Raw genomic sequence first — 23,810 nt, forward strand, 5'->3', positions numbered from 1 at the left:
GTGACCCTGGGTTAGGGAGGGAGTGAATCAGTCCGGGTTCCTGCTCCTGATCCCTGTCCAGTGAACCCTGGGTTAGGGAGGGGGTGAATCAGCCCGGGTTCCTGCTCCTGATCCCTGTCCAGTGACCCTGGGTTAGGGAGGGGGTGAATCAGCCCGGGTTCCTGCTCCTGATCCCTGTCCAGTGACCCATGGGTTAGGGAGGGGGTGAATCAGTCTGGGTTCCTGCTCCTGATCCCTGTCCAGTGACCCTGGGTTAGGTAGGGGTGTATCAGTCCGGGTTCCTGCTCCTGATCCCTGTCCAGTGACCCTGGGTTAGGGAGGGAGTGAATCAGTCCGGGTTCCTGCTCCTGATCCATGTCCAGTGACCCTGGGTTAGGGAGGGGGTGAATCAGTCCGGGTTCCTGCTCCTGTTCCCTGTCCAGTGACCCTGGGTTAGGGAGGGAGTGAATCAGTCCGGGTTCCTGCTCCTGATCCCTGTCCAGTGACCCTGGGTTAGGGAGGGAGTGAATCAGTCCGGGTTCCTGCTCCTGATCCCTGTCCTGTGACTCTGGGTTAGGGAGGGGGTGAATCAGTCCGGATTCCTGCTCCTGATCCCTGTCCAATGACCCTGGGTTAGGGAGGGTGTGAATCAGTCCGGGTTCCTGCTCCTGATCCCTGTCCAGTGAACCCTGGGTTAGGGAATGGGAGTGAATCAGTCCGGGTTCCTGCTCCTGATCCCTGTCCAGTGACCCTGGGTTAGGGAGGGGGGTGAATCAGTCTGGGTTCCTGCTCCTGATCCCTGTCCAGTGACCCTGGGTTAGGGAGGGGGTGAATCAGTCCGGGTTCCTGCTCCTGATCCCTGTCCAGTGACCCCTGGGTTAGGGAGGGGGTGAATCAGTCCGGGTTCCTGCTCCTGATCCCTGTCCGGTGACCCTGGGTTAGGGAGGGGGTGAATCAGTCCGGGTTCCTGCTCCTGATCCCTGTCCCGTGACCCTGGGTGAGGGAGGGAGTGAATCAGTCCGGGTTCCTACTCCTGATCCCTGTCCAGTGACCCTGGGTTAGGGAGGGAGTGAATCAGTCCGGGTTCCTGCTCCTGATCCCTGTCCAGTGAACCCTGGGTTAGGGAGGGGGTGAATCAGCCCGGGTTCCTGCTCCTGATCCCTGTCCAGTGACCCTGGGTTAGGGAGGGGGTGAATCAGCCCGGGTTCCTGCTCCTGATCCCTGTCCAGTGACCCATGGGTTAGGGAGGGGGTGAATCAGTCTGGGTTCCTGCTCCTGATCCCTGTCCAGTGACCCTGGGTTAGGTAGGGGTGTATCAGTCCGGGTTCCTGCTCCTGATCCCTGTCCAGTGACCCTGGGTTAGGGAGGGAGTGAATCAGTCCGGGTTCCTGCTCCTGATCCCTGTCCAGTGACCCTGGGTTAGGGAGGGAGTGAATCAGCCTGGGTTCCTGCCCCTGCTCCTGATCCAGTGACCCTGGGTTAGGGAGGTGGTGTATCAGCCCGGGTTCCTGCTCCTGATCCCTGTCCAGTGACCCTGGGTTAGGGAGGGGGTGAATCAGTCCGGGTTCCTGCTCCTGCTCCTGATCCAGTGACCCTGGGTTAGGGAGGGGGTGTATCAGCCCGGGTTCCTGCTCCTGATCCCTGTCCAGTGACCCTGGGTTAGGGAGGGGGTGAATCAGCCCGGGTTCCTGCCCCTGATCCCTGTCCAGTGACCCTGGGTTAGGGAGGGGGTGAATCAGTCCGGGTTCCTGCTCCTGCTCCTGATCCAGTGACCCTGGGTTAGGGAGGGGGTGTATCAGCCCGGGTTCCTGCTCCTGATCCCTGTCCAGTGACCCTGGGTTAGGGAGGGGGTGAATCAGCCCGGGTTCCTGCCCTTGCTCCTGATCCAGTGACCCTGGGTTAGGGAGGGGGTGTATCAGCCCGGGTTCCTGCTCCTGATCCCTGTCCAGTGACCCTGGGTTAGGGAGTGGGTGAATCAGTCCGGGTTCCTGCTCCTGATCCCTGTCCAGTGACTCTGGGTTAGGGAGGGGGTGAATCAGTCCGGGTTCCTGCTCCTGATCCCTGTCCAGTGACCCTGGGTTAGTGATGGGGTGAATCAGTCCGCGTTCCTGCTCCTGATCCCTGTCCAGTGACCCTGGGTTAGGGAGGGAGTGAATCAGTCCGGGTTCCTGCTCCTGATCCCTGTCCAGTGACCCTGGGTTAGGGAGGGAGTGAATCAGTCCGGGTTCCTGCTCCTGATCCCTGTCCAGTGACCCTGGGTTAGGGAGGGGGTGAATCAGCCCGGGTTCCTGCTCCTGATCCCTGTCCAGTGACCCCTGGGTTAGGGAGGTGGTGAATCAGCCCCGGTTCCTGCTCCTGATCCCTGTCCAGTGACCCTGGTTTGGGAGGGGGTGAATCAGCCCGGGTTCCTGCTCCTGATCCCTGTCCAGTGACCCTGGGTTAGGGAGCGAGTGAATCAGCCCGGGTTCCTGTTCCTGATCCCTGTCCAGTGACCCTGGGTTAGGGAGGGAGTGAATCAGCCCAGGTTCCTGCTCCTGATCCATGTCCAGTGACCCTGGGTTAGGGAGGGGGTGAATCAGCCTGGGTTCCTGCTCCTGATCCCTGTCCAGTGACCCTGGGTTAGGGAGGGGGTGAATCAGCCTGGGTTCCTGCTCCTGATCCCTGTCCAGTGACCCTGGGTTAGGGAGGGGGTGAATCAGTCCGGGTTCCTGCTCCTGATCCCTGTCCGGGGACCCTGGGTTCGGGAGGGGGTGAATCAGTCCGGGTTCCTGCTCCTGATCCCTGTCCAGTGACCCTGGGTTAGGGAGGGGGTGAATCAGTCCGGGTTCCTGCTCCTGATCCTTGTCCAGTGACCCCTGGGTTAGGGAGGGTATGAATCAGTCCGGGTTCCTGCTCCTGATCCCTGTCCAGTGACCCTGGGTTAGGGAGGGGGTGAATCAGCCCGGGTTCCAGCTCCTGATCCCTGTCCAGTGACCCTGGGTTAGGGAGGGGGTGTATCAGTCCGGGTTCCTGCTCCTGATCCCTGGCCAGTGACCCCTGGGTTAGGGCGGGGTGAGTCAGTCCGGGTTCCTGCTCCTGATCCCTGTCCAGTGACCCTGGCTTAGGGAAGAATGGGTGAATCAGCCCGGGTTCCTGCTCCTGATCCCTGTCCAGGGATCCCTGGGTTCGGGAGGAGGTGAATCAGCCCAGGTTCCTGCTCCTGATCCCTGTCCAGTGACCCTGGGTTACGGAGGGAGTGAATCAGTCCGGGTTCCTGCTCCTGATCCCTGTCCAGTGACCCCTGGGTTAGGGAATGGGAGTAAATCATTCCGGGTTCCTGCTCCTGATCCCTGTCCAGTGACCCTGGCTTAGGGAAGAATGGGTGAATCAGCCCGGGTTCCTGCTCCTGATCCCTGTACAGTTACCCTGGGTTAGGGACGGGGTGAATCAGCCCGGGTTCCTGCTCCTGATCCCTGTCCAGTGACTCTGGGTTAGGGAATTGGAGTGAATCAGCCCGGGTTCCTGCTCCTGATCCCTATCCAGTGACCCTGGGTTAGGTAGGGGGTGAATCAGCCCGGGTTCCTGCTCCTGAACCCTGTCCAGTGACCCTGGGTTAGGGAGGGAGTAAATCATCCCGGGTTCCTGCTCCTGATCCCTGACCAGTGAACACTGGGTTAGGGAGGGGGTGAATCAGCCCGGGTTCCTGCTCCTGATCCTTGTCCAGTGACCCTGGGTTAGAGAGGGGGTGAATCAGTCCGGATTCCTGCTCCTGATCCCTGTCCAATGACCCTGGGTTAGGGAGGGGGTGAATCAGTCCGGGTTCCTGCTCCTGATCCCTGTCCAGTGACCCTGGGTTAGGGAGGGGGTGAATCAGCCCGGGTTCATGCTCCTGATCCCTGTCCAGTGACCCTGGGTTAGGGAGGGAGTGAATCAGCCCGGGTTCCTGCTCCTGATCCATGTCCAGTGACCCTGGGTTAGGGAGGGGGTGAATCAGTCCGGGTTCCTGCTCCTGTTCCCTGTCCAGTGACCCTGGGTTAGGGAGGGAGTGAATCAGTCCGGGTTCCTGCTCCTGATCCCTGTCCAGTGACCCTGGGTTAGGGAGGGAGTGAATCAGTCCGGGTTCCTGCTCCTGATCCCTGTCCTGTGACTCTGGGTTAGGGAGGGGGTGAATCAGTCCGGATTCCTGCTCCTGATCCCTGTCCAATGACCCTGGGTTAGGGAGGGGGTGAATCAGCCCGGGTTCCTGCTCCTGATCCATGTCCAGTGACCCTGGGTTAGGGAGGGGGTGAATCAGTCCGGGTTCCTGCTCCTGTTCCCTGTCCAGTGACCCTGGGTTAGGGAGGGAGTGAATCAGTCCGGGTTCCTGCTCCTGATCCCTGTCCAGTGACCCTGGGTTAGGGAGGGAGTGAATCAGTCCGGGTTCCTGCTCCTGATCCCTGTCCTGTGACTCTGGGTAAAGGAGGGGGTGAATCAGTCCGGGTTCCTGCACCTGATCCCTGTCCAGTGACCCCTGGGTTAGGGAGTGGGTGAATCAGCCCGGGTTCCTGCTCCTGATCCCTGTCCAGTGACCCTGGGTTAGGGAGTGGGTGAATCAGCCCGGGTTCCTGCTCCTGATCCCTGTCCAGTGACCCTGGGTTAGGGAGGGGGGTGAATCATCCCGGGTTCCTGCTCCTGATCCCTGTCCAGTGACCCTGGGTTAGGGAGGGGGTGAATCAGTCCGGGTTCCTGCTCCTGCTCCTGATCCAGTGACCCTGGGTTCGGGAGGGGGTGTATCAGCCCGGGTTCTTGCTCCTGATCCCTGTCCAGTGACCCTGGGTTAGGGAGGGGGTGAATCAGTCCGGGTTCCTGCTCCTGATCCCTGTCCAGTGACCCTGGGTTAGGGAGGGGGTGAATCAGCCCGGGTTCCTGCCCCTGCTCCTGATCCAGTGACCCTGGGTTAGGGAGGGGGTGTATCAGCCCGGGTTCCTGCTCCTGATCCCTGTCCAGTGACCCTGGGTTAGGGAGGGGGTGAATCAGTCCGGGTTCCTGCTCCTGATCCCTGTCCAGTGACCGTGGGTTAGGGAGGGGGTGAATCAGTCCGGGTTCCTGCTCCTGATCCCTGTCCAGTGACTCTGGGTTAGGGAGGGAGTGAATCAGTCCGGGTTCCTGCTCCTGACCCCTGTCCAGTGAACCCTGGGTTAGGGAATGGGAGTGAATCAGTCCGGGTTCCTGCTCCTCATCCCTGTCCAGTGACCCTGGGTTAGGGAGGGGGTGAATCAGCCCGGGTTCCTGCTCCTGATCCCTGTCCAGTGACCCTGGGTTAGGGAGGTGGTGAATCAGCCCCGGTTCCTGCTCCTGATCCCTGTCCAGTGACCCTGGGTTAGGGAGGGGGTGAATCAGCCCGGGTTCCTGCTCCTGATCCCTGTCCAGTGACCCTGGGTTAGGGAGGGAGTGAATCAGCCCGGTTTCCTGTTCCTGATCCCTGTCCAGTGACCCTGGGTTAGGGAGGGAGTGAATCAGCCCAGGTTCCTGCTCCTGATCCATGTCCAGTGACCCTGGGTTAGGGAGGGGGTGAATCAGCCCGGGTTCCTGCTCCTGATCCCTGTCCAGTGACCCTGGGTTAGGGAGGGGGTGAATCAGCCTGGGTTCCTGCTCCTGATCCCTGTCCAGTGACCCTGGGTTAGGGAGGGGGTGAATCAGTCCGGTTCCTGCTCCTGATCACTGTCCGGTGGCCCTGGGTTCGGGAGGGGGTGAATCAGTCCGGGTTCCTGCTCCTGATCCCTGTCCAGTGACCCTGGGTTAGGGAGGGGGTGAATCAGTCCGGGTTCCTGCTCCTGATCCTTGTCCAGTGAACCCTGGGTTAGGGAGGGGGTGAATCAGTCCGGGTTCCTGCTCCTGATCCCTGTCCAGTGACCCTGGGTTAGGGAGGGTGTGAATCAGTCCGGGTTCCTGCTCCTGATCCCTGTCCAGTGACCCTGGGTTAGGGAGGGGGTGAATCAGCCCGGGTTCCAGATCCTGATCCCTGTCCAGTGACCCTGGTTTAGGGAAGAATGGGTGAATCAGCCCGGGTTCCTGCTCCTGATCCCTGGCCAGTGACCCTGGGTTAGGGCGGGGGTGAGTCAGTCCGGGTTCCTGCTCCTGATCCCTGTCCAGTGACCCCTGGGTTAGGGAGGGGGCGAATCATCCCGGGTTCCTGCTCCTGATCCCTGTCCAGTGACCCTGGCTTAGGGAAGAATGGGTGAATCAGCCCGGGTTCCTGCTCCTGATCCCTGTCCAGGGATCCCTGGGTTCGGGAGGAGGTGAATCAGCCCAGGTTCCTGCTCCTGATCCCTGTCCAGTGACCCTGGGTTACGGAGGGAGTGAATCAGTCCGGGTTCCTGCTCCTGATCCCTGTCCAGTGACCCTGGGTTAGGGAGAGGGTGAATCAGTCCGGGTTCCTGCTCCTGATCCCTGTCCAGTGACCCCTGGGTTAGGGAATGGGAGTAAATCATCCCGGGTTCCTGCTCCTGATCCCTGTCCAGTGACCCTGGGTTAGGGAGGGGGTGAATCAGCCGGATTCCTGCTCCTGATCCCTGTCCAGTGACCCTGGGTTAGGGACGGGGTGAATCAGCCTGATTCCTGCTCCTGATCCCTGTCCAGTGACCCCTGGGTTAGGGAGGGAGTGAATCAGTCCGGGTTCCTGCTCCTGATCCCTGTCCAGTGACTCTGGGTTAGGGAATTGGAGTGAATCAGCCCGGGTTCCTGCTCCTGATCCCTGTCCAGTGACCCTGGGTTAGAGAGGGGGTGAATCAGTCCGGATTCCTGCTCCTGATCCCTGTCCAGTGACCCTGGGTTAGGTAGGGGGTGAATCAACCCGGGTCCTGCTCCTGATCCCTGTCCAGTGACCCTGGGGTAGGGAGGGGGTGAATCAGTCCGGGTTCCTGCTCCTGATCCTTGTCCAGTGACCCTGGGTTAGAGAGGGAGTGAATCAGTCCGGGTTCCTGCTCCTGATCCCTGTCCAGTGACCCCCGGTTTAGGGAGGGGGTGAATCAGTCCGGTTCCTGCTCCTGATCCCTGTCCAGTGACCCTGGGTTAGGGAGGGGGTGAATCAGCCCGGGTTCCTGCTCCTGATCCCTGTCCAGTGACCCCCCGGGTTAGGGAGGGGGTGAATCAGCCCGGGTTCCTGCTCCTGATCCCTGTTCAGTGACTCTGGGTTAGGGAGAGGGTGAACCAGCCCGGGTTCCTGCTCCTGATCCCTGTCCAGTGACCCTGGGTTAGGGAGGGGGTGAATCAGTCCGGGTTCCTGCTCCTGATCCCTGTCCTGTGACCCTGGGTTAGTGAGTGGGAGTGAATCAGCCCGGGTTCCTGCTCCTGATCCCTGTCCAGTGAACCCTGGGTTAGGGAGAGGGGGTGAATCAGTCCGGGTTCCTGCTCCTGATCCCTGTCCAGTGACCCTGGGTTAGGGAGGGGGGTGAATCATCCCGGGTTCCTGCTCCTGATCCCTGTCCAGTGACCCCTGGGTTAGGGAGGGGGGTGAATCAGTCCGGGTTCCTGCTCCTGACCTCTGTCCAGTGACCCTGGGTTAGGGAGGGGGTGAATCAGTCCGGGTTCCTGCTCCTGATCCCTGTCCAGTGACCCCTGGGTTAGGGAGGGGGTGAATCAGCCCGGGTTCCTGCTCCAGATCCCTGTCCAGTGACCCTGGGTTAGGGAGGGGGTGAATCATCCCGGGTTCCTGCTCCTGAACCCTGTCCAGTGATCCCTGGGTTAGGGAGGGGGGTGAATCAGCCCCAGTTCCTGCTCCTGATACCTGTCCAGTGACCCTGGGTTAGGGAATGGGAGAGAATCAGTCCGGGTTCCTGCTCCTGATCCCTGTCCAGTGACCCCTGGGTTAGGGAATGGGAGTCAATCATCCCGGGTTCCTGCTCCTGATCCCTGTCCAGTGACCCTGGCTTAGGGAACAATGGGTGAATCAGTCCGGGTTCCTGCTCCTGATCCCTGTCCAGTGACCCTGGCTTAGGGAAGAATGGGTGAATCAGCCCGGGTTCCTGCTCCTGATCGCTGTCCAGTGACCCTGGGTTAGGGAGGGGGTGAATCAGCCCGGGTTCCTGCTCCTGATCCCTGTCCAGTTACCATGGGTTAGGGAGGGGGTGAATCAGTCCGGGTTCCTGCTCCTGATCCCTGTCCAGTGACCCTGGGTTAGGGAGGGGGTGAATCAGCCCGGGTTCCTGCTCCTGATCCCTGTCCAGTGACCCCTGGGTTAGGGAGGGGGTGAATCAGTCCGGGTTCCTGCTCCTGATTCCTGTCCAGTGACCCTGGGTTAGGGATGGGGGGGTGAATCAGTCCGGGTTCCTGCTCCTGATCCCTGTCCAGTGACCCTGGGTTAGGGAGGGGGTGAATCAGTCCGGGTTCCTGCTCCTGATCCCTGTCCAGTGACCCTGGGTGAGGGAGGGAGTGAATCAGTCCGGGTTCCTGCTCCTGATCCCTGTCCAGTGACCCTGGGTTAGGGAGGGGATGAATCAGCCCGGGTTCCTGCTCCTGACCCCTGTCCAGTGATCCTGGGTTAGGGAGGGGGTGAATCAGCCCGGGTTCCTGCTCCTGATCCCTGTCCAGTGACCCTGGGTTAGGGAGGGGGATGAATCAGCCCGGGTTCCTGCTCCTGATCCCTGTCCAGTGACCCTGGGTTAGGGAGGGGAAGAATCAGCCCGGGTTCCTGCTCCTGATCCCTGTCCAGTGACCCTGAGTTAGGGAGGGGGTGAATCAGTCCGGGTTCCTGACTCTGATCCCTGTCCAGTGACCCTGGGTTAGGGAGGGAGTGAATCAGTCCGGGTTCCTGCTCCTGATCCCTGTCCAGTGACCCCTGGGTTAGGGAGGGGGTGAATCAGTCCGGGTTCCTGCTCCTGATCCCTGACCAGTGACCCTGGGTTAGGGAGGGGGTGAATCAGTCCGGGTTCCTGCTCCTGATCCCTGTCCAGTGACCCCTGGGTTAGGGAGGGAGTGAATCAGCCCGGGTTCCTGCTCCTGATCCCTGTCCAGTGACCCTGGGTTAGGGAGGGAGTGAATCAGTCCGGGCTCCTGCTCCTGATCCCTGTCCAGTGACCCTGGGTTAGGGAGGGAGTGAATCAGTCCGGGTTCCTGCTCCTGATCCCTGTCCAGTGACCCCTGGGTTAGGGAGGGGTGAATCAGCCCGGGTTCCTGCTCCTGATCCCTGTCCAGTGACCCTGGGTTAGGGAGGGAGTGAGTCAGTCCGGGTTCCTGCTCCTGATTCCTGTCCAGTGATCCCTGGGTTAGGGACGGGGTTAATCAGTCCGGTTCCTGCCTCTGATCCCTGTCCAGTGACCCTGGGTTAGGGAGGGAGTGAATCAGTCCGGGTTCCTGCTCCTGATCCCTGTCCAGTGACCCTGGGTTAGGGAGGGGGTGAATCAGCACGGGTTCCTGCTCCTGATGCCTGTCCTGTGACCCTGGGTTAGGGAGGGGGTGAATCAGTCCGGGTTCCTGCTCCTGATCCCTGTCCAGTGACCCTGGGTTAGGGAGGGGGTGAATCAGCCCGGGTTCCTGCTCCTGATCCCTATCCAGTGACCCTGAGTTAGGGAGGGGGTGAATCAGCCCGGGTTCGTGCTCCTCATCCCTGTCCAGTGACCCTGGGTTCGGGAGGGGGTGAATCAGCACGGGTTCCTGATCCTGATCCCTGTCCAGTGACCCTGGGTTAGGGAGGGGGTGAATCAGCCCGGGTTCCTGCTCCAGATCCCTGTCCAGTGACCCTGGGATAGGGAGGGGAAGAATCAGCCCGGGTTCCTGCTCCTGATCCCTGTCCAGTGACCCTGGGTTAGGGAGGGGGTGTATCAGCCCGGGTTCCTGCTCCTGATCCCTGTCCAGTGACCCTGGGTTAGGGAGGGGGTGAATCAGTCCGGGTTCCTGCTCCTGATCCCTGTCCAGTGACCCTGGGTTAGGGAGGGGGTGAATCAGTCCGGGTTCCTGCTCCTGATCCCTGTCCAGTGACCCTGGGTTAGGGAGGGAGTGAATCAGTCCGGGTTCCTGCTCCTGATCCCTGTCCAGTGACCCTGGGTTAGGGAGGGAGTGAATCAGTCCGGGTTCCTGCTCCTGATCCCTGTCCAGTGACCCTGAGTTAGGGAGGGGGTGTATCAGCCCGGGTTCCTGCTCCTGATCCCTGTCCAGTGACCCATGGGTTAGGGAGGGGGTGAATCAGTCTGGGTTCCTGCTCCTGCTCCTGATCCAGTGACCCTGGGTTAGGGAGGGGGTGTATCAGCCCGGGTTCCTGCTCCTGATCCCTGTCCAGTGACCCTGGGTTAGGGAGGGGGTGAATCAGTCCGGGTTCCTGCTCCTGATTCCTGTCCAGTGACCCTGGGTTAGGGAGGGGGTGAATCAGTCCGGGTTCCTGCTCCTGATCCCTGTCCAGTGACCCTGGGTTAGGGAGGGAGTGAATCAGTCCGGGTTCCTGCTCCTGATCCCTGTCCAGTGAACCCTGGGTTAGGGAATGGGAGTGAATCAGTCCGGGTTCCTGCTCCTGATCTCTGTCCAGTGACCCTGGGTTAGGGAGGGGGGTGAATCAGTCTGGTTTCCTGCTCCTGATCCCTGTCCAGTGACCCTGGGTTAGGGAGGGGGTGTATCAGCCCGGGTTCCTGCTCCTGATCCCTGTCCAGTGACCCAGGGTTAGGGAGGGGGTGAATCAGTCCGGGTTCCTGCTCCTGATCCCTGTCCAGTGACCCTGGCTTAGGGAGGGGGTGAATCAGTCCGGGTTCCTGCTCCTGATCCCTGTCCAGTGACCCTGGGTTAGGGAGGGAGTGAATCAGTCCGGGTTCCTGCTCCTGATCCCTGTCCAGTGAACCCTGGGTTAGGGAATGGGAGTGAATCAGTCCGGGTTCCTGCTCCTGATCTCTGTCCAGTGACCCTGGGTTAGGGAGGGGGGTGAATCAGTCTGGTTTCCTGCTCCTGATCCCTGTCCAGTGACCCTGGGTTAGGGAGGGGGTGAATCAGTCCGGGTTCCTGCTCCTGATCACTGTCCAGTGACCCCTGGGTTAGGGAGGGGGTGAATCAGTCCGGGTTCCTGCTCCTGATCCCTGTCCGGTGACCCTGGGTTAGGGAGGGGGTGAATCAGTCCGGGTTCCTGCTCCTGATCCCTGTCCCGTGACCCTGGGTTAGGGAGGGAGTGAATCAGTCCGGGTTCCTGCTCCTGATCCCTGTCCAGTGACCCTGGGTTAGGGAGGGAGTGAATCAGTCCGGGTTCCTGCTCCTGCTCCCTGTCCAGTGAACCCTGGGTTAGGGAGGGGGTGAATCAGCCCGGGTTCCTGCTCCTGATCCCTGTCCAGTGACCCTGGGTTAGGGAGGGGGTGAATCAGCCCGCGTTCCTGCTCCTGATCCCTGTCCAGTGACCCATGGGTTAGGGAGGGGGTGAATCAGTCTGGGTTCCTGCTCCTGATCCCTGTCCAGTGACCCTGGGTTAGGTAGGGGTGTATCAGTCCGGGATCCTGCTCCTGATCCCTGTCCAGTGACCCTGGGTTAGGGAGGGGGTGAATCAGTCCGGGTTCCTGCTCCTGATCCCTGTCCAGTGACCCTGGGTTAGGGAGGGAGTGAATCAGCCCGGGTTCCTGCCCCTGCTCCTGATCCAGTGACCCTGGGTTAGGGATGGGGTGTATCAGCCCGGGTTCCTGCTCCTGATCCCTGTCCAGTGACCCTGGGTTAGGGAGGGGGTGAATCAGTCCGGGTTCCTGCTCGTGCTCCTGATCCAGTGACCCTGGGTTAGGGAGGGGGTGTATCAGCCCGGGTTCCTGCTCCTGATCCCTGTCCAGTGACCCTGGGTTAGGGAGGGGGTGAATCAGTCTGGGTTCCTGCTCCTGATCCCTGTCCAGTGACCCTGGGTTAGGGAGGGGGTGAATCAGCCCGGGTTCCTGCCCCTGCTCCTGATCCAGTGACCCTGGGTTAGGGAGGGGGTGTATCAGCCCGGGTTCCTGCTCCTGATCCCTGTCCAGTGACCCTGGGTTAGGGAGGGGGTGAATCAGTCCGGGTTCCTGCTCCTGATCCCTGTCCAGTGACCCTGGGTTAGGGAGGGAGTGAATCAGTCCGGGTTCCTGCTCCTGATCCCTGTCCAGTGACCCTGGGTTAGGGAGGGGGTGAATCAGTCCGGGTTCCTGCTCCTGATCCCTGTCCAGTGACCCTGGGTTAGGGAGGGGGTGAATCAGTCCGGGTTCCTGCTCCTGATCCCTGTCCAGTGACCCTGGGTTAGGGAGGGAGTGAATCAGTCCGGGTTCCTGCTCTGATCCCTGTCCAGTGACCCTGGGTTAGGGAGGGAGTGAATCAGTCCGGGTTCCTGCTCCTGATCCCTGTCCAGTGACCCTGAGTTAGGGAGGGGGTGTATCAGCCCGGGTTCCTGCTCCTGATCCCTGTCCAGTGACCCAAGGGTTAGGGAGGTGGTGAATCAGTCTGGGTTCCTGCTCCTGATCCTGATCCAGTGACCCTGGGTTAGGGAGGGGGTGTATCAGCCCGGGTTCCTGCTCCTGATCCCTGCCCAGTGACCCTGGGTTAGGGAGGGAGTGAATCAGTCCGGGTTCCTGCTCCTGATCCCTGTCCAGTGACCCTGGGTTAGGGAGGGGGTGAATCAGTCCGGGTTCCTGCTCCTGATCCCTGTCCAGTGACCCTGGGTTAGGGAGGGAGTGATTCAGTCCGGGTTACTGCTCCTGATCCCTGTCCAGTGAACCCTGGGTTAGGGAATGGGAGTGAATCAGTCCGGGTTCCTGCTCCTAATCCCTGTCCAGTGACCCTGGGTTAGGGAGGGGGGTGAATCAGTCTGGGTTCCTGCTCCTGATCCCTGTCCAGTGACCCTGGGTTAGGGAGGGGGTGAATTAGTCCGGGTTCCTGCTCCTGATCCCTGTCCCGTGACCCTGGGTTAGGGAGGGAGTGAATCAGTCCGGGTTCCTGCTCCTGATCCCTGTCCAGTGACCCTGGGTTAGGGAGGGAGTGAATCAGTCCGGGTTCCTGCTCCTGATCCCTGTCCAGTGAACCCTGGGTTAGGGAGGGGGTGAATCAGCCCGGGTTCCTGCTCCTGATCCCTGTCCAGTGACCCATGGGTTAGGGAGGGGGTGAATCAGTCTGGGTTCCTGCTCCTGATCCCTGTCCAGTGACCCTGGGTTAGGTAGGGGTGTATCAGTCCGGGTTCCTGCTCCTGATCCCTGTCCAGTGACCCTGGGTTAGGGAGGGGGTGAATCAGTCCGGGTTCCTGCCCCTGCTCCTGATCCAGTGACCCTGGGTTAGGGAGGGGGTGTATCAGCCCGGGTTCCTGCTCCTGATCCCTGTCCAGTGACCCTGGGTTAGGGAGGGGGTGAATCAGTCCGGGTTCCTGCTCCTGCTCCTGATCCAGTGACCCTGGGTTAGGGAGGGGGTGTATCAGCCCGGGTTCCTGCTCCTGATCCCTGTCCAGTGACCCTGGGTTAGGGAGGGGGTGAATCAGTCCGGATTCCTGCTCCTGATCCCTGTCCAGTGACCCTGGGTTAGGGAGGGGGTGAATCAGCCCGGGTTCCTGCCCCTGCTCCTGATCCAGTGACCCTGGGTTAGGGAGGGGGTGTATCAGCCCGGGTTCCTGCTCCTGATCCCTGTCCAGTGACCCTGGGTTAGGGAGGGGGTGAATCAGTCCGGGTTCCTGCTCCTGATCCCTGTCCAGTGACCCTGGGTTAGGGAGGGAGTGAATCTGTCCGGGTTCCTGCTCCTGATCCCTGTCCAGTGACCCTGGGTTAGGGAGAGGGTGAATCAGTCCGGGTTCCTGCTCCTGATCCCTGTCCAGTGAACCCTGGGTTAGGGAATGGGAGTGAATCAGTCCGGGTTCCTGCTCCTGATCCCTGTCCAGTGACCCTGGGTTAGGGAGGGGGTGAATAAGCCATGGTTCCTGCTCCTGATCCCTGTCCAGTGAACCCTGGGTTAGGGAGTGGGAGTGAATCAGCCCCGGTTCCTGCTCCTGATCCCTGTCCAGTGACCCTGGGTTAGGGAGGTGGTGAATCAGCCCGGGTTCCTGCTCCTGATCCCTGTCCAGTGACCCTGGGTTAGGGAGGGAGTGAATCAGCCCGGGTTCCTGTTCCTGATCCCTGTCCAGTGACCCTGGGTTAGGGAGGGAGTGAATCAGCCCAGGTTCCTGCTCCTGATCCATGTCCAGTGACCCTGGGTTAGGGAGGGGGTGAATCAGTCCGGGTTCCTGCTCCTGATCCCTGTCCAGTGACCCTGGGTTAGGGAGGGGGTGAATCAGTCCAGTTCCTGCTCCTGATCCCTGTCCGGTGACCCTGGGTTCGGGAGGGGGTGAATCAGTCCGGGTTCCTGCTCCTGATCCCTGTCCAGTGACCCTGGGTTAGGGAGGGGGTGAATCAGTCCGGGTTCCTGCTGCTGATCCTTGTCCAGTGACCCCTGGGTTAGGGAGGGGGTGAATCTGTCCGGGTTCCTGCTCCTGATCCCTGTCCAGTGACCCCTGGGTTAGGGAATGGGAGTGAATCATCCCGGGTTCCTGCTCCTGATCCCTGTCCAGTGACCCTGGGTTAGGGAGGGGGTGAATCAGTCCGGGTTCCTGCTCCTGATCCCTGTCCAGTGACCCTGGGTGTGGGAGTGGGTGAATAAGTCCGGGTTCCTGCTCCTGATCCCTGTCCAGTGACCCTGGGTTAGGGAGGGGGTGAATCAGTCCGGGTTCCTGCTCCTGATCCCTGTCCAGTGACCCTGGGTGTGGGAGTGGGTGAATCAGTCCGGGTTCCTGCTCTTGATCCCTGTCCAGTGACCCTGGGTTAGGGAGGGTGTGAATCAGTCCGGGTTCCTGCTCCTGATCCCTGTCCAGTGACCCTGGGTTAGGGAGGGAGTGAATCAGTCCGGGTTCCTGCTCCTGATCCCTGTCCAGTGACCCTGGGTTAGGGAGGGGGTGAATCAGCCCGGGTTCCTGCTCCTGATCACTGTCCAGTGACCCTGGGTTCGGGAGGGGGTTGAATCAGTCCGGGTTCCTGCTCCTGATCCCTGTCCAGTGACCCTGGGTTAGGGAGGAGGTGAATCAGCCCGGGTTCCTGCTCCTGGTCCCTGTCCAGTGGCCCTGGGTTAGGGAGGGGGTGAATCAGTCCGGGTTCCTGCTCCTGATCCCTGTCCAGTGAACCTGGGTTAGGGACGGGGTGAATCAGTCCGGGTTCCTGCTCCTGGTCCCTGTCCAGTGACCCCTGGGTTAGGGAGGGGGTTGAATCAGCCCGGGTTCCTGCTCCTGATCCCTGTCCAGTGACCCTGGGTTAGAGAGGGGGTGAATCAGTCCGGGTTCCTGCTCCTGATCCCTGTTCAGTGACACTGGGTTAGGGAGGAGGTGAATCAGCCCGGGTTCCTGCTCCTGATCCCTGTCCAGTGACCCTGGGTTAGGGAGGGGGTGAATCAGTCCGGGTTCCTGCTCCTGATCCCTGTCCAGTGACCCTGGGTTAGGGAGGGGGTGAATCAGCCCGGGTTCCTGCTCCTGATCCCTGTCCAGTGACCCTGGGTTAGGGAGTGGGAGTGAATCAGCCCAGTTCCTGCTCCTGATCCCTGTCCAGTGACCCTGGGTTAGGGAGTGGGAGTGAATCAGCCCAGTTCCTGCTCCTGATCCCTGTCCAGTGACCCTGGGTTAGGGAGGGAGTGAATCAGCCCAGGTTCCTGCTCCTGATCCCTGTCCAGTGACCCTGGGTTAGGGAGGGAGTGAATCAGTCCGGGTTCCTGCTCCTGATCCCTGTCCAGTGACCCTGGGTTAGGGAGGGGGTGAATCAGTCCGGGTGGCTGTAAGATTGATCTCACCTCTTCTGAGCTCATCGTATCCAGAAGCTTCCAATCATTTTCCTAAAAATAATAAACAATAACTCAGCAAGAGAATCAGTGAGCTAGACAGCGAGGGAGAGGCAGAGAGTACAGCGGAGAGAGTGGACGTTGAAGGGAGAGGGAGAGAGAGAGAGAACGTTAAGAGAAAGAGAGAGCGGGGGAGAGGACAGAGAGAGCGGGTAAAGACAGAGAGAGCTAGGGGGAGAGACTGAGAGAGCGGGGAGAGACAGAGAGACCGAGGGGGAGAGACAGAGAGACCGAGGGGGAGAGACAGAGAGAGCGAGAGGGAGAGACAGACAACGGGGAGAGACAGAGAGGATGAGGGGGGGGAGACAGAGAGTGAGGGGGAGAGACGAGAGCGGGGAGAGACAGAGAATGAGGGTGAGAGACAAGAGAGCGAGGGGGAGAGGACAGAGGAAGCAGAGGAGAGACAGAGAGAGCGATGAGAGATATAGAGTGAGTGGGAGCAACACAGAGTGAGGGGGATAGACAGAGAGAACGAGGGGGAGAGACAGAGAGAGCGGGGAATGACAGAGAGCGAGGGGGAGAGACAGAGAGAGCGAGGGGGAGAGACAGAGAGTGGGGGGAGCAACAGAGAGAGCGGGGGGAGAAACAGAGAGTGAGGGGGAGAGACAAGAGAGTGGGGGACGACAGAGAGTGAGGGGGAGAGACAGAGAGAGCAGACAGAGACAGAGAGTGAGGGGGAGAGACAGAGAGAGGGGAGAGAGACAGAGAGTGAGGGGGAGAGACGAGAGCGGGGAGAGACAGAGAATGAGGGTGAGAGACAAGAGAGCGAGGGGGAGAGGACAGAGGAAGCAGAGGAGAGACAGAGAGAGCGATGAGAGATATAGAGTGAGTGGGAGCAACACAGAGTGAGGGGGATAGAAAGAGAGAACGAGGGGGAGAGACAGAGAGAGCGGGGAGAGACAAGAGAGCGGGGAGAGACATAGAGATCGGGGAGAGACAGAGAGTGAGGGGGAGAGACAGAGAGAGCGAGGGGGAGAGACAGAGAGTGGGGGGAGCGACAGAGAGAGCGAGGGGGAGAGACAGAGAGTCAGGGGGAGAGACAAGAGAGCGGGGGATGACAGAGAGTGAGTGGGATAGACAGAGAGAGCGGGGAGAGACAGAGAGTGAGGGGAGAGACAAGAGAGCGGGGGACGACAGAGAGTGAGGGGGAGAGACAGAGAGAGCGGACAGAGACAGAGAGTGAGGGGGAGAGACAGAGAGAGGGGAGAGAGACAGAGAGTGAGGGGGAGAGTCAAAAGAGCGGGGGAGCGACAGAGAGTGAGGGGGAGAGACAGAGAGAGCGGGAGAGACAGAGAGTGAGGGGGAGAGACAAGAGAGCGGGGGAGCGACAGAGTGTGAGTGGGATAGACAGAGAGAGCGGGGATAGACAGAGAGTGAGGGGAGAGACAAGAGAGCGGGGGAGCGACAGAGAGTGAGGGGGAGAGACAGAGAGAGCAGGGGGACATAGAGAGTGAGGGGGAGAGACAAGAGAGCGGGAGAGCGACAGAGAGTGAGGGGGATAGACAGAGAGAGCGAGGGGGGAGACAGAGAGTGAGGGGGAGAGGCTAGAGAGCGGGGGAGCGACAGAGCGAGGGGAGAGACAGAGAGAGCGAGGGGGAGAGACAGAGAGAAGGGGAGCGACAGAGAGAGCGAGGGGGAGAGACAGAGAGTCAGGGGGAGAGACAAGAGAGCGGGGGACGACAGAGAGTGAGGGGCAGAGACAGAGAGAGCGGGGAGAGACAGAGAGTGAGGGGGAGAGACAGAGAGAGCGGACAGAGATAGAGAGTGAGGGGGAGAGACAGAGAGAGCGGAGAGAGACAGAGAGTGAGGGGGAGAGACAGAGAGAGCGGGGAATGACAGAGAGCAAGGGGGAGAGACAGAGCGAGCGAGGGGGAGAGACAGAGAGTGGGGGGAGCGACAGAGAGAGCGGGGGGGAGAAACAGAGAGTGAGGGGGAGAGACAAGAGAGTGGGGGACGACAGAGAGTGAGGGGGAGAGACAGAGAGAGCGGACAGAGACAGAGAGTGAGGGGGAGAGACAGAGAGAGGGGAGAGAGACAGAGAGTGAGGGGGAGAGTCAAAAGAGCGGGGGAGCGACGGAGAGTGAGGGGAAGAGACAGAGAGAGGGGAGAGAGACAGAGAGTGAGGGGGAGAGACAAGAGAGCGGGGAGAGACATAGAGATCGGGGAGAGACAGAGAGTGAGGGGGAGAGACAGAGAGAGCGAGGGGGAGAGACAGAGAGTGGGGGGAGCGACAGAGAGAGCGAGGGGGAGAGACAGAGAGTCAGGGGGAGAGACAGAGAGTCAGGGGGAGAGACAAGAGAGCGGGGGAGAGACAGAGAGTGAGGGGGATAGACAGAGAGAGCGAGGGGGGGGAGAGAGAGTGAGGGGGAGAGACAAGAGAGCGGGGGACGACAGAGAGTGAGGGGGAGAGACAGAGAGAGCGGGGAGAGACAGAGTGAGCGGGAGGACAGAGAGAGCGGACAGAGACAGAGTGAGGGGGATAGACAGAGAGAGCGGGGAGAGACAGAGAATGAGCGGGAGAGACAGAGAGAGAGGACAGAGACAGAGTGAGGGGGAGAGACAGAGAGAGCTGGGGGGGAGACAGAGAGTGAGGGTGGAGAGACAAGAGAGCGGGGGAGCGACAGAGAGTGAGTGGGATAGACAGAGAGTGAGCGGGAGAGACAAGAGAGCGGGGGAGCGACAGGGACTGAGGGGGATAGACAGAGAGAGCGAGGGGGGAGACAGAGAGTGAGGGGGAGAGGCAAGAGAGCGGGGGAGCCACAGAGCGAGGGGGAGAGACAGAGAGAGCGAATGGGGGGAGACAGAGAGTGAGGGGGAGAGGCAAGAGAGCGGGGGAGCGACAGAGAGTGAGGGGGAGAGACAAGAGAGTGGGGGTGAGACAGAGAGTGAGGGGGATAGACAGAGAGAGCGAGGGGGGGAGAGAGTGAGGGGGAGAGACAAGAGAGCGGACGAGCGACAGAAAGTGAGGGGGATACACAGAGAGAGCGGGTGAGCGACAGAGCTAGGGGTGAGCCAGAGAGAGCGGGGAGAGACAGAGAGAGCGAAGGGGAGAGCGGGGAGAGACAGAGAGAGCGAGGGGGGGAGACAGACAGTGAGGGGGAGAGACGAAAGCGGGGAGAGACAGAGAGTGAGGGGGAGAGACAGAGAGAGCGAGGGGTAGAGACAGAGAGTGAGGGGGAGAGACAGAGAGAGCGGGGAATGACAGAGAGTGAGGGGGAGAGACAGAGAGAGCGAGGGGGAGAGACAGAGAGTGGGGGGAGCGACAGAGAGAGCGGGGGGGAGAAACAGAGAGTGAGGGGGAGAGACAAGAGAGCGGGGAACGACAGAGAGTGAGGGGGAGAGACAGAGAGAGCGGACAGAGACAGAGAGTGAGGGGGAGAGACAGAGAGAGCGGGGGAGACAGAGAGTGAGGGGGAGAGACAAGAGAGCGGGGGAGCGACAGAGTGTGAGTGGGATAGACAGAGGGAGCGGGGAGAGACAGAGAGTGAGGGGGAGAGTCAAGAGAGCGGGGGAGCGACAGAGAGTGAGGGGGAGAGACAGAGAGAGCGGGGGAGCGACAGAGAGTGAGTGGGATAGACAGAGAGAGCGGGGAGAGACAGAGAGTGAGGGGAGAGACAGAGAGAGTGAGGGGGAGAGACAAGAGAGTGGGGGACGACAGAGAGTGAGGGGGAGAGACAGAGAGAGCGGACAGAGACAGAGTGAGCGGGAGAGATAGAGAGAGCGGACAGAGACAGAGTGAGGGGGAGAGACAGAGAGAGCGGAGAGACAGAGAGTGAGGGGGATAGACAGAGAGTGAGGGGGAGAGACAAGAGAGCGGGGGAGCGACAGAGAGTGAGGGGGAGAGACAGAGAGAGCGGGGCGACATAGAGAGTGAGGGGGAGAGACAAGAGAGCGGGGGAGCGACAGAGAGAGAGGGGGATAGACAGAGAGAGCGAGGGGGGGAGACAGAGAGTGAGGGGGAGAGGCAAGAGTGCGGGGGAGCGACAGAGCGAGGGGGAGAGACAGAGAGAGCGAGGGGGGGAGACAGAGAATGAGGGGGAGAGGCAAGAGAGCGGGGGAGCGACAGAGAGTGAGGGGGAGAGACAAGAGAGCGGACGAGCGACAGAGAGTGAGGGGGATAGACAGAGAGAGCGGCTGAGCGACAGAGAGTGAGGGGGAGAGACAGAGAGAGCGGGGGGACATAGAGAGTGAGGGGGAGAGACAAGAGAGCGGGAGAGCGACAGAGAGTGAGGGGGATAGACAGAGAGAGCGAGGGGGGAGACAGAGAGTGAGGGGGAGAGGCTAGAGAGCGGGGGAGCGACAGAGCGAGGGGAGAGACAGAGTGAGCGAGGGGGAGAGACAGAGAGTGGGGGGAGCGACAGAGAGAGCGAGGGGGAGAGACAGAGAGTCAGGGGGAGAGACAAGAGAGCGGGGGACGACAGAGTGAGGGGGAGAGACAGAGAGTGCGGGGAGAGACAGAGAGTGAGGGGGAGAGACAGAGAGAGCGGAGAGAGACAGAGAGTGAGGGTGAGAGACAGAGAGAGGGGAGAGAGACAGAGAGTGAGGGGGAGAGTCAAAAGAGCGAGGGAGCGACAGAGAGTGAGGGGGAGAGACAGAGAGAGCGGGGGAGACAGAGAGTGAGGGGGAGAGACAAGAGAGAGGGGGAGCGACAGGGTGTGAGTGGGATAGACAGAGAGAGTGGGGAGAGACAGAGAGTGAGGGGGAGAGTCAAGAGAGCGGGGGAGCGACAGAGAGTGAGGGCGAGAGACAGAGAGAGCGGGGGAGCGACAGAGAGTGAGTGGGATAGACAGAGAGAGCGGGGAGAGACAGAGAGTGAGGGGAGAGACAAGAGAGCGGGGGAGCGACAGAGAGTGAGGGGGAGAGGCAAGAGTGCGGGGGAGCGACAGAGCGAGGGGGAGAGACAGAGAGAGCGAGGGGGGGAGACAGAGAGTGAGGGGGAGAGGCAAGAGAGCAGGGGAGCGACAGAGAGTGAGGGGGAGAGACAAGAGAGCGGGGGAGAGACAGAGAATGAGGGGGATAGACAGAGAGAGCGAGGGGGGGGGAGAGAGAGTGAGGGGGAGAGACAAGAGAGCGGACGAGCGACAGAAAGTGAGGGGGATAGACAGAGAGAGCGGCTGAGCGACAGAGAGTGAGGGGGAGAGACAGAGAGAGCGGGGGGACATAGAGAGTGAGGGGGAGAGACAAGAGAGCGGGAGAGCGACAGAGAGTGACGGGGATAGACAGAGAGAGCGAGGGGGGAGACAGAGAGTGAGGGGGAGAGGCTAGAGAGCGGGGGAGCGACAGAGCGAGGGGAGAGACAGAGAGAGCGAGGGGAGAGACAGAGAGAGCGAGGGGGAGAGACAGAGAGTGGGGGGAGCGACAGAGAGAGCGAGGGGGAGAGACAGAGAGTCAGGGGGAGAGACAAGAGAGCGGGGAACGACAGAGTGAGGGGGAGAGACAGAGAGAGCGGGGAGAGACAGAGAGTGAGGGGGAGAGACAGAGAGAGCGGACAGAGACAGAGAGTGAGGGGGAGAGACAGAGAGAGCGGAGAGAGACAGAGAGTGAGGGTGAGAGACAGAGAGAGGGGAGAGAGATAGAGAGTGAGGGGGAGAGTCAAAAGAGCGGGGGAGCGACAGAGAGTGAGGGGGAGAGACAGAGAGAGCGGGGGAGACAGAGAGTGAGGGGGAGAGACAAGAGAGAGGGGGAGCGACAGAGTGTGAGTGGGATAGACAGAGAGAGTGGGGAGAAACAGAGAGTGAGGGGGAGAGACAAGAGAGTGGGGGACGACAGAGAGAGAGGGGGAGAGACAGAGAGAGCGGACAGAGACAGAGAGTGATGGGGAGAGACAGAGAGAGGGGAGAGAGACAGAGAGTGAGGGGGAGAGGCAGAGAGAGGGGAGAGAGACAGAGAGTGAGGGGGAGAGACAAGAGAGCGGGGAGAGACATAGAGATCGGGGAGAGACAGAGAGTGAGGGGGAGAGACAGAGAGAGCGAGGGGGAGAGACAGAGAGTGGGGGGAGCGACAGAGAGAGCGAGGGGGAGAGACAGAGAGTCAGGGGGAGAGACAAGAGAGCGGGGGACGACAGAGAGTGAGGGGGAGAGACAGAGAGAGCGGGGAGAGACAGAGTGAGCGGGAGGACAGAGAGAGCGGACAGAGACAGAGTGAGGGGGAGAGACAGAGGGAGCGGGGAGAGACACAGAGTGAGGGGGAGAGACAGAGAGAGCGGACAGAGACAGAGAGTGAGTGGGATAGACAGAGAGAGCGGTGAGAGACAGAGAGTGAGGGGAGAGACAAGAGAGCAGGCGAGCGACAGAGAGTGAGGGGGAGAGACAGAGAGAGCGGGGGGACATAGAGAGTGAGGGGGAGAGACAAGAGAGCGGGAGAGCGACAGAGAGTGAGGGGGATAGACAGAGAGAGTGAGGGGGGAGACAGAGAGTGAGGGGGAGAGGCTAGTGAGCGGGGGAGCGACAGAACGAGGGGAGAGACAGAGAGAGCGAGGGGGAGAGACAGAGAGTGGGGGGAGTGACAGAGAGAGCGAGGGGGAGAGACAGAGAGTCAGGGGGAGAGACAAGAGAGCGGGGGATGACAGAGAGTGAGGGGGAGAGACAGAGAGAGCGGACAGAGACAGAGAGTGAGGGGGAGAGACAGAGAGAGCGGAGAGAGACAGAGAGTGAGGGGGAGAGACAGAGAGAGCGGGGAATGACAGAGAGCGAGGGGGAGAGACAGAGAGAGCGAGGTGGAGAAACAGAGAGAGCGAGGGGGAGAGACAGAGAGTGGGGGGAGCGACAGAGAGAGCGGGGGGGAGAAACAGAGAGTGAGGGGGAGAGACAAGAGAGTGGGGGACGACAGAGAGTGAGGGGGAGAGACAGAGAGAGCGGACAGAGATAGAGAGTGAGGGGGAGAGACAGAGAGAGGGGAGAGAGACAGAGAGGGGAGAGTCAAAAGAGCGGGGGAGCGACAGAGAGTGAGGTGGAGAGACAGAGAGAGGGGAGAGAGACAGAGAGTGAGGGGGAGAGACAAGAGAGCGGGGAGAGAAATAGAGATCGGGGAGAGACAGAGAGCGAGGGGGAGAGACAAGAGAGCGGGGGAGCGACAGAGAGTGAGGGGGAGAGACAGAGAGAGCGGGGGGACATAGAGAGTGAGGGGGAGAGACAAGAGAGCGGGAGAGCGACAGAGAGTGAGGGGGATAGACAGAGAGAGTGAGGGGGGAGACAGAGAGTGAGGGGGAGAGGCTAGTGAGCGGGGGAGCGACAGAGCGAGGGGAGAGACAGAGAGAGCGAGGGGGAGAGACAGAGAGTGGGGGGAGCGACAGAGAGAGCGAGGGGGAGAGACAGAGAGTCAGGGGGAGAGACAGAGAGAGCGGGGAGAGACAGAGTGAGCGGGAGAGACAGAGAGAGCGGACAGAGACAGAGTGAGGGGGAGAGACAGAGAGAGCGGAGAGACAGAGATTGAGGGGGCGAGTCAAGAGAGCGGGGGAGCGACAGAGAGTGAGGGGGAGAGACAGAGAGAGCGGGGGGGAGACAGAGAGTGAGGGTGGAGAGACAAGAGAGCGGGGGAGCGACAGAGAGTGAGTGGGATAGACAGAGAGTGAGGGGGAGAGACAAGAGAGCGGGGGAGCGACAGAGAGTGAGGGGGAGAGCCAGAGAGAGCGGGGGGACATAGAGAGTGAGGGGGAGAGACAAGAGAGCGGGGGAGCGACAGAGAGTGAGGGGGATAGACAGAGAGAGCGAGGGGGGGAGACAGAGAGTGAGGGGGAGAGGCAAGAGAGCGGGGGAGCGACAGAGCGAGGGGGAGAGACAGAGAGAGCGAGGGGGGAGACAGAGAGTGAGGGGGAGAGGCAAGAGAGCGGGGGAGCGACAGAGAGTGAGGGGGAGAGACAAGAGAGCGGGGGAGAGACAGAGAGTGAGGGGGATAGACAGAGAGAGCGAGGGGGGGGAGAGAGAGTGAGGGGGAGAGACAAGAGAGCGGACGAGCGACAAAATGTGAGGGGGATAGACAGAGAGAACGGGTGAGCGACAGAGCTAGGGGGTGAGCCAGAGAGAGCGGGGAGAGACAGAGAGACCGAGGGGGAGGGACAGAGAGAGCGG

General features: G+C 60.9%; 1 protein-coding gene across 1 annotated transcript in view; it reads right to left on the bottom strand.

The window, feature by feature from the left end:
• The window catches only part of LOC140392379 (chloride channel protein-like), a 49,251-nt gene extending 33,504 nt beyond the window's left edge, over nt 1-15,747 (bottom strand). The window contains exon 1 of the mRNA XM_072477671.1: nt 15,697-15,747. Within this exon, the coding sequence (XP_072333772.1) occupies nt 15,697-15,711 (15 nt within the window). The 5' untranslated portion in view covers nt 15,712-15,747. The remainder of the gene's footprint in view (nt 1-15,696) is intronic.
• Nucleotides 15,748-23,810: the final 8,063 nt, after the last annotated feature.

Source organism: Scyliorhinus torazame, chromosome 16, assembly GCF_047496885.1.
Source record: "Scyliorhinus torazame isolate Kashiwa2021f chromosome 16, sScyTor2.1, whole genome shotgun sequence".
NCBI classification, from domain to species: domain Eukaryota; kingdom Metazoa; phylum Chordata; class Chondrichthyes; order Carcharhiniformes; family Scyliorhinidae; genus Scyliorhinus; species Scyliorhinus torazame.